General features: G+C 26.1%; 1 protein-coding gene across 2 annotated transcripts in view; it reads right to left on the bottom strand.

Annotated features, from left to right (window-relative positions):
* The window catches only part of Eip75B (Ecdysone-induced protein 75B), a 180,266-nt gene that overhangs the window by 93,564 nt on the left and 68,606 nt on the right, over positions 1-18,096 (bottom strand). Inside the window, exon 1 of one of the 2 annotated variants that reach the window (XM_014421140.2) lies at positions 2,207-2,280. The exons of the other annotated variant lie outside the window; for it this stretch is intronic. Coding sequence (XP_014276626.1) covers positions 2,207-2,273 — 67 coding nt within the window. The 5' untranslated portion in view covers positions 2,274-2,280. Of the gene's footprint in view, positions 1-2,206; positions 2,281-18,096 lie in introns of those variants that run through there. 2 annotated transcript variants of the gene reach the window in all.

The raw sequence follows: 18,096 nt of genomic DNA, 5'->3' as shown, positions 1-18,096 counted from the left end.
ATTTTTAATTATTGTTTTTACTTATATTTTTTTATTAAATTAAAACCGTAAAACGGAAACTACCAAGTATACCAAGTATTTTTTAAATAAAATTATATGTAAATGGTCATAATTAAAATTGATTAATCCTTGATGCCATTTAAAAAAAAAAATAATATTGAAAATTAATTTGAAGGGATGTAACAAATATTAAATAACATATAATAAAACGTTTTAATTTACGGTTTAATTTTAAAATATAATTATAACAAATTTAAGATTACTTATAGAGCATTTCAATTATTTACAGATGTTTTGTTTCCATCCGTTCCAACAAAATAAATCATAAGGATGCAATAATATTTTTGTTTTGTTCATATGTTAAATTTAAGACTATATCTAGATTTTTAATTATATTATACTACGATATCCCGAAATATTAACTGAAATAAATTAATAATAATCAATAATAAACATAATTAAAATAATTAATCATCGATATAATTGTAATAAAATAATAACAAAAATATGTTTTATTAAAATAAGCGTAGTCTGCAAATAAAAATAAATCTAAAACTAGCAGGAAAAAATATTTAATGCATTAATATAACATAAATGAGTAGTTCAATATTTGTCAATATAAACTTGAATTTTACTAATGAAATATAAAGTGTAATAGCTAAATAAATCTAATAAATTACATTAAATAAAAGATATTTTAAAATGAAATGGCAATTTATATAAAAAATAAACTAAATCAACAGTTGAGGAAATAAAACTGTCAGAAATCCTTTAGACTTGATTTAATTTTTAACAGTTTAAAATTTGTGGATAAAAAGAAATTTATAATCTATAAATTATTTACAACTGTTAAATGAATAATGTTAATCATAATAATGACGATGATAAACTATGACACTTAAACTAAAATATTAATAGTCTGCTATCAATTATATTAAAATTTTCCCTGGTCCAAATTATAACATTCATATTTTTTTTAACAAATTATAATAAATTACTATTTAAATATTATTAGGTAATTTTTTTTAGCCATTAATAAAAATTTTATTAAGCTTTGAAATAAACAAATTGTAAATAATCCAATAAGATACTTAAACACAAATAATATCCCTTTAAAAAAATATCTAGACAAAATATAGAATGAACGCCCAGAACAGCCTGACCCCTCCACCCTCCATCTTGTTGAGAGCTGTTCAAAATAAACCTGCTGCTAAAATCAAACAACACCTTGTGATATATGTATCTTAGGCGTGAGGCTATATTTTGAAAAATGAATATTAAAATGAATTTGAAATGATATTTTTTACTTTTTGGAATGAATAAGTTGACACCATACAATATACAAATATTACAATGATGAATATTAATTGCACAGATTATTCCCCAAAACTAATAACTCATTAAAAACCAATTAATAAACTTCAATATTAATTTTTTTTAAGTAATGTTTTAATTTTTATTTATTTTAATGAAACCCAAATAGTAAACTGTACTTTTTTAATACCAAATTCGTTATGACAATTTTTATTATTTTATTCTTTGGTGATAACGAAGTAGTTTCAGCTACAATTTAATTCCCGTTACCTCATCATAGCGTAGAATGTTTTTATTTTGGAAGACATATCTTTGAGGCAAATCGGGCGCTGTCTCCCACTGGTTGCAGCAGGATTCAGTCATCTGCCTCCTTGCTGAGCCGAAACGTAAGCAGGTGAACACATTGCACATACACAACTCGAAATTTATCGTAAACAATCAAGAAAAACTGAAACAAAAGGATAATATCACTGAGAGAAGACACTATGGGATAGCACAAATGGCGCATGCGCACTGCCAACTAAGGGGAGGTTACCGAATGTAAACATGAACATATGAAATTTAACACTGTAAATTTTTAAACATGATTTTGAAAATAAATAATGGAGAGAGATAATTCTACACTAATCAATAAAATGTACACTGATGATCAGGAAGAACTGATGACCCGGAAGATGTTGGGATGCCATCCTTCATCGAATGCATTTTCCTTGTTTAAATCAAAATATTTTTATGATTTCTGTCGAGCTCATTCTTTTTCGCGGTACCGGTATTGTCACCGATGTGATGACGTAATGTAAACACTCCCCCCACCCCTTCTGCGTCACTCACCCCCAGGATACATTATGTAGCTTTAGGGTAGATAATAGAGGATAAATAATACATTACATACCTGCTAGGACTCTTCCGAGGAGATCCCTTGGCGGGTGAGAGACAGGCCGCACGGCAGTGACTGTCATGTTCGGGCTCCGGCCAGCGACTGAGTCTATTGCGGCCCCTCCATAGCGAGGTCGAACCCGGGTCGTCGTGTATGTCTGTATGTCGTCTTCATTTGGATCTTAATTGGATTCGGACAATGACATAGTAATCACCTAAGCAAATGGTTAGTCATCTACAAAATCACGCTGAAGATTTTTTAACAAGACCCTCAAGGAGTCCTCAAGTGGATGTGGATAAATATTTCGTTTAAACTTAAACTTAAGCTTATTTTTTATCTCTACAATGTCCCAAAGACGAGGGGCTTACAATTACATGCACTGTATGAATATGCATCAATATATATTCTCTAAAAAGTCATCAAATTTTAAACGAATTTTTTATAAAATATAAGTTCAATAAAACTAATCGTCTCTTAAGTTTTGAAGTTCGAAAAAAGCTTCATGTTATTTAAAAAAAATTAATGCTTCATTCTAGAAACATCTCGAAAGATATCTTGAAGTCAGAAACCAATCTATAATTATCATTTTTACACAGGTTGTTCCTCATGGTTGAGTAGATTAATTTCTAAAATAATGCCTTGATTGTTCTAAAGTATTAAAAGAGTATTATTGATTTCTTTGGAGCCATCATAGCTATACAATGGAATGTACTAAGTAAAAATTGTGTAACGTAAAATAAAACAGTTAAATGTCAAAAACGAAACACATAAAAATAAGAAAAGTACACGTCTTCGCTTATATTTATAAATACGTAATTATGTTATATAAGACAGTAATATCTTGCTACATGATATCACATCAATTTAATATTTTACTATATAATATAATATAAAAGTACGATCTAATACAATATATTTCTTAAGGTACACTTCAAAATATAATGTAGAATATGTTGAGAAAATATTAATTTTTTATTCAGCATCATATAAAAAATGATAAATACATTTTTTTAAATAAAATATATTTGCTATAAGTTATACTTTGATATAAGCATAAGAGTGGGGGAGAACTTTAGAAACTTAAATATCTGTATTAAAAAATGGGGTACAGTACCTTTTGGGACTCTTCGTTCTTCGATTATATAGCCGTCCAACGGCTAGTAAAAAATCTTCTCATGTTATTCCTAATGTCCAGTCTAGTTAGAATGTTTTCATAATCCGAATCGTTAAAATCTGAAGTGACTCACTTTTTTTCTTTTATGTAAAAATGTGTAAATCAAATATGTTGATCAAAGCTTGATACACTAATCTGTGATATATCAACAAAACGATTTTTATACTATCAAAAAAATGTATATCCAGGCATCCTTATTGGGATACCCCGTCCCAATCATCGATTTTTGAGATATGATTTTTTCACGAAACAATAGCTTACAAAATAAATTTATTATGGCTAGTAATGTTAAATAATATGTTAATATCATCAATTTATAATTCCCTAATATATATTGTAGTAAAATAAAAATTTAATATAAATATGAACTGTAATTTCAAAGGAAATACTTTTTTAGGAATAGTAAGAATACGTTAGCACAATTTAAGTATATTTATTAATTAAATTAGATAAATAAGGAATTAATAAAAAAAAATTGTAAATCTAAAACTTATTCAATGTTTAAAATCCTCGTTGATTTGGCATACTAATACAATCAGTAGATAACTATTGCTCAACACAACAAGATAGGGCACAAACGCTGCACTGATAAACATGACAACACAATAACGTAAAAAAAAATACACATTATCAGAATTGAATACTTACAATTTATTTTTTTATATAATTTATTTAACTGTTGACACTATTGATAGATTTCAATGGGATTATATTTTGTTTCCCAGTGAAATAAATATTCTTTTACAAATATAATATCATCGAATAAACAAATTAAAAAAAAAAAAAAAGGATCTTAAAGCTTACTTTGTTGAAATATAGTTTAATTAAAGTAAGAAAATAAAGTTATTTATGATAATTTGTTGAGCCTTTTGGACTAAGGATATATTTCCAAGAACAAGAGTTGCAAAACCAGTGTTTATTTTTAGATTTTAATAGTACAAAAACTAGAATTACGGGTTCTAAAACAATCTTGGTCAAACCATGGGTACATTCACTAAATACCGAAACCGAGAGTGGGGCAATGGGTGAGGAATTACTACACAACAACCGGTCCAAAAGGAAATTTTAATCTCAGATCATGAGAAAAAGAATTTTTTATTATATTAAGTTGTTCTACTTTATAATAATTTTGAATAAACACACTATGAATTAATAAATCCCAGAGCAATACTGAATAAGAGACTAAAGATCATTCAAATAAATTAATAATAAATCTGATTAAAAACTAACTAACGGAGTTTCTTTCATAAAGCTATACATAATCTGTATGAATAGGAAGGGAATTTTGTTTCTGAAATTTATTTATTTAATATTAAAATAATTCTAAAAAATCGATTATTTTATGTGAATACTTACTTATATATTTTATTATTATTATTATTATTTTATAAATTATTTTGTCAATGTTCATGAAGTGGTTAGTGTTATGCCTCACTCAGTGTTTAGATAAATAAAAATCTAATGTTAATCAAAAAAATTATAAATAATTAAATAAATTTTAATCAATCATACACTATTTACCTGGTGGTAAGTAAGAAATCTAATTATTTTAAATTTAATAAATCTAATCAACCATCAAGCAGTTATATATTTTTAAAATAGAGTATAAATGTCAATATATATATATATTGTGAGATCATACAATTTTACATTTCGTAAATTCATCAAATATCAGTTTATACAAACTAAATATAAAGAAATTTTAATTTTTGTATCACATCATCTATAATGTAAAAAAAGACAATTCAAATAAATTTTATTTATAATTAGAAATTGCTCCTTTAATAAGTTAATTACTCAACCAATTATTCACAACTGTTTAAGTATTATTGTATGATTAATTCCTAACGATTACAATTATTAACAATCTCACATTGCTGAATATAATAATAACTATGTATCTCGTGTTTTTATAAATCATTACTTTAAGATAAAAATTAAAAACTTACAGGTTGTAGTAGACCAGGAAAAACGATGGAAATCATTACGCTATTGTCTACTATTTCTCAGCAGTCATTGCTTAAAATTAAAAATAACAAATCCATATTGAATTTTTTTTTTTATTCCAAAAACAATATACGTTTTTTTAAAACTTTAATAAATGACAAAGATATAGGCTTAAGAAATATCTAATTGGACACAATTTTGAAATTAAATTTAGAGTGTTAATGTTGAGGTACGATGAGCATCATGGGGTGGCCTGTGCCTTTAGTAACAAATTAAAAAAAAAAAGAAATTGGTTTTGTATTTTAGGAGAAAATCAGCGGACGGCGGACTGTAGACGGAAGCCTTTTTTTTGTTTTTAATTTTTAGTTTCTATCTATTTTGAAAAGTATAATTTCAAATCTTAAAGGGAAGGGGGATTAAATATTATCTTTATTTTTCAAATAAGAATATCCATTATAGAAAATTATAAACTTATTTTATCATTAGTCTTTTGTAGATAATTTATAAAAAAAAAACCCTAATATTATAAATATTAAAAAATGTCAATAAATTAGTATAAAAATAATAATTTTAACACGATTCTGAATTAAAATAGCATTATGGATTTATGATTCCGAAATTAGAAACTGATTTGAACCATATATTGTTACGGACTTATTTGTTAAATTTTTATAGCAGAATAGTTTCTATTTTAATTTTTAAACTTTTTGTTGTGAACCGAAACCAAATAAATCAATCAAAACTTTTTTTAATCTTTAACAGATACAAGATGAACTCTATAACAAAATAAGAATATTTTTTTTAAACAAATATTGCGTAATATTTCATAATCAAAAAGGCAACGTAACCCTAATTATTCGGCGACAAACAAAGACTTAGAGCGGAAGTGCGGGGGTCAGTAACCCCAGGATCGATAGACCAGCGCCCACTTGATCAATGTTTAATAAATGCACGTGCTGCACTCTGTTTTTTCCCGCTATATAAGGTTATAATTTCACTTCCTCATTCAACGATAGTGTACCACAAGAGATTCCCTTTAATTAAACAATAAAAAAATTATATGGGGCAACCGTTGATCTTTATCGGTTCTCTTTATCTCTATTGTCGATATTTTCCACTTTACAGATATTTAAGAAAATAAAAGGCTTCTTTCTTCAGTGAAACTCCTAAAAGATTGACTAGCCATATTATATACACTATAATTTACAATCGACAAATAATATACGAACTGAGCGTGTTGAACAATCAATAGAATCATTCAAAAATATTTATAAACTAATTCATCCCACTTAAATGTAAATTGATTAAAAATCGAATCATTCAGTTATAGTCGTTCCACAATCAGCCTGACACATATGAGATTCTTAAAAAACAAGTAATTTTGACAAATTCTCAGTATTTTTATACAAATTTAATGCTTTCATAATGAAATTATACGTTATTTGTTCTCCATAAATACGAGTTTCTCAGTGGAAAAAAGACTTGTGTATTTTAATAGAATTGTGGAATTTCGAAGTCAATTAATTCCTTTTCTGACTTAAGTGTAATCATTTCTATTTTCAATATAATTTTTTCTTTTATATTTTAGCAAAACTAGACTAGAATTAATTCATAAAAATGTCAATAACCCTCTATGCTTATGCGATTATAATATAAATAAAATAATCCATAATAAAAGGGAGTGGGTAACTCATTGGTAAGGCAATGGACTAATAACTCAAAAGATCCGGCAGTGGCAGATAATTATTATTTGTTACCAGTAGCTGTTGAGTCGGCTCTGTGGGTTCGGGTGTCCCCCAGGGTCCACCCAGCAATATTAACGCTTAATTGGGTAAAAATCTGACGGTAAAACGTGATTCTGACCACATTACCTCCTTGCACAACCGTTTGTCTAGTTCATTACAAAGTACTGCACCCGTATTTAAAATCATTATGTTTATTTCAAAAATTGTTTGTTTATTAGATTATATATAATCTTAAGAACCTTAAGTTAATAAAAATTAAGTGCTAATTTTAACCAATTATATAATTTAAAAAAAAAAGTTTAAATGTTTATTTATATAATTACATTTATTTGTTTTTCGGAGGGGATATGTTGATTTTAGTAATCTAGGAATCGTTCATTGAGTATCGATCTAGCTAATGTCTAATTAATTAGTCAATTAATCGATCGAGATTTAAGAATTAAATATTGGTATGGTAAAATTCTTCGTATCAGATTTCCTATCCATTAGTTGGGTTTGAAAAAATGATATTTCCGAATTTTTTATTAGGTTTTCGGGGATTCCAACTGTTTTATTTTGAACATACTAACAAATGTTTTATTTTTATGAAAGTTTCAAAAACAATATTATTATTTTTTATCTTTAGTGACGTGTTGATTAAATATTAAAGGGATGTAAAATCCTAACACACAGGGTTAATGTTAGATCTAAATATAAACCATAAAATAATATTGTATCTAAAAAAACATATTTTTTTCGACAATTTACTTCTACTCATACTTTAATTATTTTAGTTCGTTTTCAGGAATCTAGTATATGACGTTAATAGTTCGGAGTAGTGCCATAGCTGCCTCGTATTTTCTATGTCCAGAAAACTACAGTGGGATTTATGATTTTAAGTATATTATTAAATCAGGCCTGAGCTAGACAGACATAAAATTAAGAATTTTCTTTCCGATTAATAATTATAATTATCAAATTATAAAATCTTTATCATACTCCTGTAGATTTATTAAATTATATACTGATTTTTTTTTAAATTTATTTTTGGCATACTCATCTATTTGAGCTTGAACATGGAAGAGTTAATATAAACTAAAAATGATTAGATATGAATGTAATTTTGATTGACTTTATTGATTATAATACATATTTGTTTTAAATATTACTATTTATCTTACATTGATATAACTTTTAAATAATTTTGAGATATGAGAAAATGAACAGATTAAAACTGCAAACTGTTGTTATTGTTTCCTTTAACAATTGTTACAGACACATTATCGCCGTTTCCCCTTAGCCCCTGACTATCTCGGACACTCCGCAAATTCTATCAGAGCCGTGCTCTATCTCGTCAAGGAGCACTCAGTACCTCGAAGGCCGTTGCCCTATTGCCCATTTAGAAGTCCTTTACATTGTAGATTAAGTATTCTTCTTGATTGGTCTTCCTCCACCGTTTTTTTCCTATTCTAATCGCCTGCTATTAATTTTTTTAAACTTTTTTTCTTACAGCTAAGGAACACAATTTTTTTTTCCCTATAAGCGGTAATGTTTATTTTTTGAACCAGTGTTCAGAAATAACATATAGGATTATTATTTCCTGCCGAAATACATTGATTTTGTGAAATAGAAGCCACTGTGGAAATTAATGATCGGTTCTTTCCGGTTCAAGCATATAAATAAATTAAACTTATCGGTACAGGAATTTGATCCGACAAGCTGGGCTAAGATGAATCTGAGGAAATTAAGTGCACGCATACAAACGTTTGAGAACTTAGCATTATTTCTTTTCTAAGGATTCGAATTATAGAGATTTGGTTGGATAATTTAAATAAAAAAATACTTCTTTTATATCATAATATAAAAATTTAATAGTCATTCTAACATGATTTCGGGTTTATATTTATTTTAATATTTTTTTTTATCGCTGTAGATAATTTAAATTCTTGAGTCTAGGCTTTAGCATTTTATATTGTGCTGACTGTCAGTCAGTTTATATAATCATTATTATGAGTCGGTAATCTTTAGTAATTTAGATTTCATATTAAAATAAAAAAATAATAATGCGTGTAATATTAATACTATTTGTGTAAAGTTATTCCCAAAAGGAAATACTGTATACATAAATATAATATAGTTCTTTTTTTTTTAAATTTATTTATTGACATTTATAACTGTATTTACATAAAAATATTTCTAGTACATATGATGTTAGATTATAATAGTGTGACACAGGCATGAGAAATTATCCATTGGAAGCATTCTAACTATATTTTTAAAAAATATAAATCTGAGGTTTGATATGTTTCTAGATTTTTTTAGTATTTATTATAGATTTTAAAATATATTTTATCATATACATTGAAAAAATAAATTAATATGTGAACGGGAAGGTGCGGATCAAATAATAATCTTGAGAAAGAATGGGAAAAAAAAATATAAATAAACAAATAAAATCAACTAATTCTATACTCTGGTTTTATAGTTGATTCAACTTTAGCTTCGCAGCTAAGACCAATGATGATCGAATTCCTACCGCTTACGTGGTATTTAAACCATGGCCATAGATTTCTTTGAGGAAATAACTGCTAGGAAAATGGTCGTGTATCTAGTGAGATTTGAACTCGGGCATGTTGGGTTTCAACCCTAATAAGAAAAATGTAATGTAAAATTATTGCAAAAATTAGTTTATTTTATTTTTTTTAACTTTACTTAATATTAAAATTAGAATTAATTTTTTTTTTTAACTTTTATTGATACGAAGTATTTAATATAAAATAATTCCAAAAATTAAATTATTTCTTATAATTAGGGAGGGCCCCGCCTCATGATCCACCAAAGACTACAAGATAATTGTTTCGTCAATTTTGAAACAATTATAAACAGTTTCTTTCGCAAGCATTAACCTCCTCATTATCAAAATTAACCTCGTGAATTGATTTTAATCGAATCATTAATACAATCGAACCCGATGAGATCGATTAACGGCTCGGCTATTATTGTAACGTATCCTCAAGTCACAGAAGAGATGGAAGAAAAATCTGAGAGCTATTTACATGTTCATTGTGACAGCTGCTTTGTGCCCCTTAGGGGAGGTCGATGACCGCATGCACCCCCCGTTTTGAATATTAACTAAAGATCGATCAAGTTCCCTAATGTTGGTATTCCGTATAGTAGATTCTGTATATGGGGCATGGAGTCATCACGGGAATATGGGTACCAAAGCCTTCTGTAGGCATAATATATGGATTACTGGAGAGGAATACTAATTCTGTTCCAACAAATATTTGCAGTTTTAATCAATTCTCTCAGGTTTATATTATGAAAAAATAGAGGATAGTGAATATATAAAGTTTCTAAAAAATAGTATTATCTGATTTTTATGGTTTGATTACTTCCACATTACATGTTTTAATTCCAATTTTCAGTAATTTGACACGACAAAATTTTACTACGGTTTTACTTAAAATATTGAAATTTAACACATACATAATTTAGAAAATAAAATATTAATTTCATTCGAAATAAGCTTCTCATCATATGTTGTATATTTAAAAAAAATGGAATGAAAACTTAGCTCTGTAAATTTGAAAACTAGATCACTAAATATATATACATGAATATTTTTTTTTTTTTTACAGATTGGCAGATTTATTCTGAATATATATTGCAGATAACTATTAATATTACAATTAAATAAAAAATGATAAAGATAAATAAACACATTTATGTAATCATTTTTATGATAAAACGTGTAACTTTTTGTTAAAATTTCTGATGGTTTGACGTATTTTTTTGATGAAGACTAATTTTTTTCTTCTATTTGACCTAATATTTTAGAATTTATAATATATAAATAATTTAGGAAAGAAAACATTACATAACAATATAATAATATTTTTCATTATTTAATGGTTTAATTAATTTTACTAATGACCCCCATTATTATATTAATCTTGACTGACCACAGTCTTAAATTAGAATTCGAGCAGCGTATATGATTATAAAAAAGTAATAATATATATTTGTCATTCATTGCTAATCAATCAGGATTAAAATCATTAAAGTATTTCTTATCAAATTTAAGGTAAAGAAAAACATTTTTTATCAATTGTGTGTGTAGTTGTTTTTTTTGGGATGGGAGGAGGGAAGTTTCTTCAAAATGTATGTTACTATATTGTGATTTTAATGATCTTTATTATTCACTCATTAATTTTTATATTCAATACTTCACGTTTAAAATAATAACTATTTTAATGTAATAATATTTAAACTTCTCGGGTAAAACATACCGTTGAAAAAATTACATAAAAAATATTGTTTATGTATAAGGTTATTTCATTGACTTTAATTCAAAGTATTTATTGTCCTTTATCTATTATCACTATGAATATTATTAATAACGGGAAAAATTTAAGTAAATATTTTTTTAAAAGAACAATGAACAACGCAACCGACCGGGGCGTTCTGAGGTCGTTGACCCCAAGATGCAAAGGGTGCAATGGATGCGTGCCACTAAATGCTACTTTGGAAATCGTGTCGCCTTGGTCCAGACATTGATCGAACGTTTTGAAATTGATTTATCTACAACTGCACCTTTGTAGCAGTTTAAAAAACGTTATGGTATAAAAAATTAAACAAAAAATCTTATTTTTTTAGTAGCATAAATACTCAACATTCTTTCTATATAAGTGCTTTATTTGCCTTATCTTGGAATATTTCATGTTTATATTTATGTTTAAAAATAGAGAAATGAGACATACACTTCATAATAATCACATATTTTTTTCATTATAATAATCCATGGGATATATAAACACTAAAAAATACTGAAAACCTAACATAAATATATAAATTTACTCATAATTATTGTTTTATTTTTCAATTTAATAATGAAATATTTTCAAAGAGGATCTCATTTAATAAGAAACGGTAATTCTTCTTCGAATTATAAATATAAAGTTTTCTTTGTTAATATAATAAATTTAAAAAGGTTTATTTAAGTTTAATAAAAAATAAATAGTTTCAAATATTGTGTAAGTGAGTGTATACTTAGTCTATGTCAGAAAATACCATAAATACCAAATTTCCTCTATAGCACCTTTAATTTTGTTTATTTCAAATAAAGATTTCACATCATTAGCGGTAATAAGCAACACATAAACGATGAAACAATTATACACTTAGTCATAAATTATTGAAGTTCTTTTTTTTTTTTTTTTATTGTCATAATAACCATTAGAAACTAGAAAATAGTATAATAATATTTTTTTTTGTCTAACCAATGAATAGAAAAAATATATGAAGATACTTGAATATAAATTTTTTCAAGGTAAATTGTACAGAAGTTTTTAAATATAAAACTACTTTTTCGAAAAACAAACTTATTCAATCAATTATCAATTAAAATATTAAAAAAAAAAAAGCAATAATTCTTCAAGAAAAATGATGCAATGACGTGTGATATCTTGTTAATAAATCCACAACTCGTGCCATGACTTTTACAAGCTTTTCCTTCAGTAACCTTGAATCATTAACTAACTTCAAATAACTTAATTAGCAAGCTTTGAATTAGATCTAACTGTATTTAATAAAACCATTAATTCCAAAGCGTGCACAAAGTTAAACGTTAATTAAATCTATTGGCATTAAGTTTAAATTTAGTACATATTTTGATAATGAAAAAAAATATATGTATATATATATATAATAATACAAAATATATTACACTAAATAAAATATAAGTGTATATTATATTTGGTATTTTTATGCAATTTAACACTTAAAACTAACTCATAAAATAGATATTTATAATAAACTCATCTAAACTCAAGCATATTATAACTATTATCTTACTATATGCACAAAGAATTTTAAAGCGGTATTATCGTTTCAAACCTACAAAGGAACTTTTTTGAAATGAAATGATGTTCGATTAATTAATTTTCTATTATATTTTCTGAAGGCATTACAGGAGTACGTTTTAATGCAACTCTATACTTCTGAAACTGTTTTAATTATTATTTTTTTTTTTGTAATGTTCTGGAAGCCTATTTTCCGTTTACAAATGTTAATATAACGAATCCTATGATAAATGAATTCATGTCAGAATCCTGTAAATTATAACTCTATAAACTATGCTTTGTTATAAAAATTACCTGAACATATTTTATCACATAAATAGATTGTAACTAAATATTGTATATACCTACTTCCATTTCAAGAAAAAAAAAATCTTCAAAAATCATAACAAATTAATTTAGTTACTCAATAGTATTTAGAGATATATAGTACTGATTTGTAACATATGGAAATTCAATATAAATACTAAAATGTAATATATTTATTGTAATAAATAACTTAAGCTATATTTTTTAACGAATCCTAATGAATAATTATCATTGATATGATGCAGGTAAAACTTTTTTTTTTTTAGTAACGTTTGAAAATGGAAAAGTGGTTTTCGAAAGTCACGAAAAAAGAATAAAAAAAGTTTGTATAAATATGAAAGTGTATGCTATTAAAACATCTTTCTGTGATATATAACATTTCAGATTTATAATTTAATGAATATCAACATATCAATAATGTAACAATAAAAATAAATATGTACTTCTTAATTATAGTATTGCCACTCTTGAATAAAAATTTATCTAATATTATAACATATTTTCATTGTTTTGTAATTTACAACAATTTTTTTCATTTTTCCGTTTACGCAATTTACGAAGGTAATTATTCCAATCAACCATTATGGATTGAGACATTTCTAAATGTTTAAAACAATATATGTTAATTGCTTATACCATGAATAAATAAAGTATAGTGCAGTTTCAAAAGTTACTACGAACTCAACTAACCCTTTTTTCAGACTGTTGAATGTTTCTTTAACAACTTCCAATATATTTTATTACCGAAATAAAGATTTATTTCATAATCATTTGAACATACCATCATTATCAAAAGTTCTTTGAACGCAATTACCATTTTCTCATCATTAATCACGCGAAAAGTGCTTTTTAATGTGTACGTTACGAGGTTACGTTTTAAAATGAACTTAATAGTTGCCAATAATTAATGCCATTATTCTAGAGTGGCGATACTATAATCAACAAGTAACAATATATAACTTTCATTTAATCTAAAAATTCCATGGCATAATGACAATTAATGAAGCTAAAACTATTCCTATTTTTTCCATGTTTTTAAAAACTATGCATTCAATATAGACAATTATATTTTATATTTAATTATACCTATATATTTATATTTTTTTTTTTGGATTATTTTTTTAAACAGTACTTCACATGTGGCTTTTGTCACAAACCTTCAAATTAATATTTCTCAGAGAACCCTCGAAACGAAATCTCTCACCCTTTCTTTCTGTTAAATTACTTACTCTTGTTCTTTGGGGGTCCCTCACGGACGTGTGACGGATGCCCTACGTCACGTGAATTCATCAGAGAACCAGTTATCATGGAGTGACAAAGGGTTCAACGACCTCAGCGCGAATCGTCCCTGTTCGAATGCTAAACGTGTTTATTCAGTACGTTGACGCAGAAATTTCTATTGAATCAGCCTTCGGCTAGTGCCGCCTAATGGAATCAATAATTCATGAAAATACTCTTTCAGACATTCATCGAATATGGTTGACACAGATGATGCGACCAGTCAATTTGAATAAGTTTTTGAACGTTTATTATTAATCAGTCGTAGTTGATATCCATTTTTGAGAAGCCTTGTAACGATTATTTGAGGCGCAATCCGAATTCTCAGAAGAAGGTTCATTCTCAAATTTATAAGAAACGGTTTGGTACAATATTATCAAGAGATAAAACAAATATTTCCTAAAACAGGAACAAAAGGTGTGATTTGACTTTAATTATTGTCTATTAACGTTTTTGAAAAGCTTTGTAACGATTATCTGAGCCATGATCCAAAACAAATCTCATTTTCAAATGTTAAATAAACGATTTTCGTACTATATTATTAAAGCTCATTTTCAAACATTTGATCAACAGTTTTGGTACAATATTATCTAGAGGTATAAGAAAGATTGCCTAAAACAGTTAAACAATACATGATTTAACTGTTATTATTGACTATTACAATTTTTGAGATTTTTAAGCCGTGATCTCAAAATACAAAAAATCTCATTTTCAAATTTTTAATAAACAATTTGGGTACTATATTACCAATAGATAAAAAAAAATCTTCTAAGAAGGTTAAATAACATATGATTTAATTGTTACTTTTTCTATACTCTGTTACTTTGTGACAATTATTTGAGGCGTAATCCGAAAACAATGCTCAACTTGAACTTTGTAATAAATAGCTTGGTACAATATTATCCAGAGATATAAGAAAGATTTAATAAAACAGTTAAACATGTTATTTAACTGTTATTATCGAGTATTTTTTATACAATTTTTAAGAAGCTTTGTAACGAATATCTAAGCCATGATCCCAAAACAAATCTCATTTTCAAATTTGAAATAAATAAGTTGGGTGCTATATTATCTAGAGATAAAAAAATACTTCTAAAAAGGTTAAATGTCACGTGTGATTTAAATGTAACCTTATTATATACAGTTATTATTAACTGTTGCCATTTTTGAGAAGCTTATAAACGATTGTCTGACGTGGGAACCCAAAATAAATCTCATTTTAAAATTTTGAATAAATAGCTTGGGTATTATGCTATCAAAAATAAAAAAAATAGTTCTAAAAAGGTTATACCACATAACCGTTATTAAGGTAGTTCTTGAACCTCATGATAATCTAGTATTAAAAAAAGGAAATTAAAAATTTTAATACAGATTCAGCTGGTTTAAGAATTGTGGGCCTATATATTTATATTTTTTATTTGAATAACACATTGATAACTATTAAGTATATAATAGCTGTTAACAATATATAGTTTTAAATATAAACTGCTCTAACTTCTATTTTTTCAGATGTACAGTAAATTAAAAATACCATATTAACTTCTTAAATATATAAAACCTCTCATATTTGCCAACTAATTTTTTCATCACTTTTCATTTAATGATGATTTTTCTATATATATTTTTTTCTTCTAGTTTAACAAAATATGGAAAGTTAGGATATAGGACTCTCAAATAACTTCAAAACCTTTTTACCCAAACTTTAAAAATAACTTTAAGAGCTCCTTTGATATTAATTATTTCGATTTAAGTAATCTAGAAACAGCAATATTTGAGTTATTATTTTCAAAAATAATTAAAATAATTTTAACGAAAGGATGAACTATTTATAGATTTCATTAGATTGGTCAAATTCCAGTATCGAATAATGAAATTTTAAACATAATTAATCTTATTTAAATAATACTTCTTCCATTAAAATTAAAATTTCAAACTTAAATCTGGAAACAAAACTTCTGAGGTATAACTTACTTGTAGCTTTGTGAAGTTGAATTGGCAGCGTTGTTTTAAGTTGCTAAGTATATCATAAAAAAAATAGTTTAACTGTAATATATCATAGTAATATATGTAGCTATATTAATATACTTACCTTGCATGATCATTTACACAACACTTGAAAACACCATAGCTAAGAATAATATACCATATACCAGAGTTAGGCAAAAAATAATAACAATTACTTTCCGATTATTGTAATTTGAAACTAGAAAATGAAATTACAATTTTGATTAGTAATATAAACTACTTGATGAACCACTGTAAATGTAATAATGGTCCGAAATTAATAGTTCAATCAAAGTAATCGCAATTATATTTTACTGTAATTATTGATTTCAATTACCTTTTGTCCAACACTGATACATACATTATTTTGTGTAATAAAAAATTATCTGTTATCCTATGCTTTTTATAAGAACTGTATACGGCATTAGATGTAATTATGAGCGTACAAAGCAATTAAATATTCATCTAATAACAGAATAATTCAAATGTACTAAACTATCAACAAACATTAAATTGTTTAATTAAGAAATTTTAAAAAAATCTTACGTATTGGAGGCTTTCCTGATAAATCTTGGTGTTGAATGCAACTTTGGGACTTACCTGTAAACAAAAAAATATTACAATGATTGTAAATAGTGTTAACAATCGTTAATATCTTTATTTATGACAAACTAATAGACATCTAAGAATCACTTAAATTTTACCAAGTGTAAAGGACGACATAAGAAAAATTGTTGTAAATCTATGCAAGATTTTTTTATCCTGCACATTATTATTTTATAAAAAAAAAATTCTGCAATTATCTCTTGGAATTAAATATTCATGAAGATGCTTGTACAAGAGGCAATTTATCATAACTTTCCCTTATTCGAGGTTCCTTTCGGTACTTCATGAATTTACTAGTTTTTCTTGAATATTTTTATTTTTTTTTTAATCATTTGAATACAGCATGAACTTTTATTAAACTGCTCAAAAAAAATGCTTACAGGAGGTCAGAGGGCATGAACAAAGGAACAATATTTAATATACTATTTTCAGGAAAAAAAAAACTTTTTTCAGATATAACTTTATTTTTTTTTTAGTTAATTTTAATTTAATATGTAAAAAGTGAGACATTAAAAACAATAAATAATAAACGACTATGAAAAAAAAATCATATAATATGAGATAACAAAAAAAAATTATTATAACGATGATTATTATACGATATTGTATATGATGCTAATTTAATGCAAAAAAAGTATTTTAGAGTTATACTACGTTTACATTAAATTGAGAAAGTTATTCTTGTTCAATAACAACATCTCCTCTGTTTTTGTAATTACACATTCCGTTTTGTCAATAAACGCCATTCATATTTGAGCAGTACCGCCCACAAAGCTCGACAATTTTTAGGGTGGGGAATGGGATTAGGAGTCAGGGGAGGGGGAAATTCTTATTAGGAATTGGGTAATCATGAGAAACCTCATAATATTTTTTGGACAACTCCTTTTAATCTTATTATAATAAATAATGTATGAATAATATTTATGGTTATTTTAGAAAAAAATTATTCGGCTGGAGTATTGGAATTCGGAGGACCATTTCTATGGACGGCCTCGGATATAG

Source organism: Halyomorpha halys, unplaced genomic scaffold (genome assembly GCF_000696795.3).
Source record: "Halyomorpha halys isolate HHAL.00 unplaced genomic scaffold, Hhal_1.1 Scaffold305.1, whole genome shotgun sequence".
Classification (NCBI taxonomy): domain Eukaryota; kingdom Metazoa; phylum Arthropoda; class Insecta; order Hemiptera; family Pentatomidae; genus Halyomorpha; species Halyomorpha halys.
The sequence above is the reverse complement of the archived record's forward strand: the minus strand, read 5'-3'. Positions and strand labels throughout refer to the sequence as shown.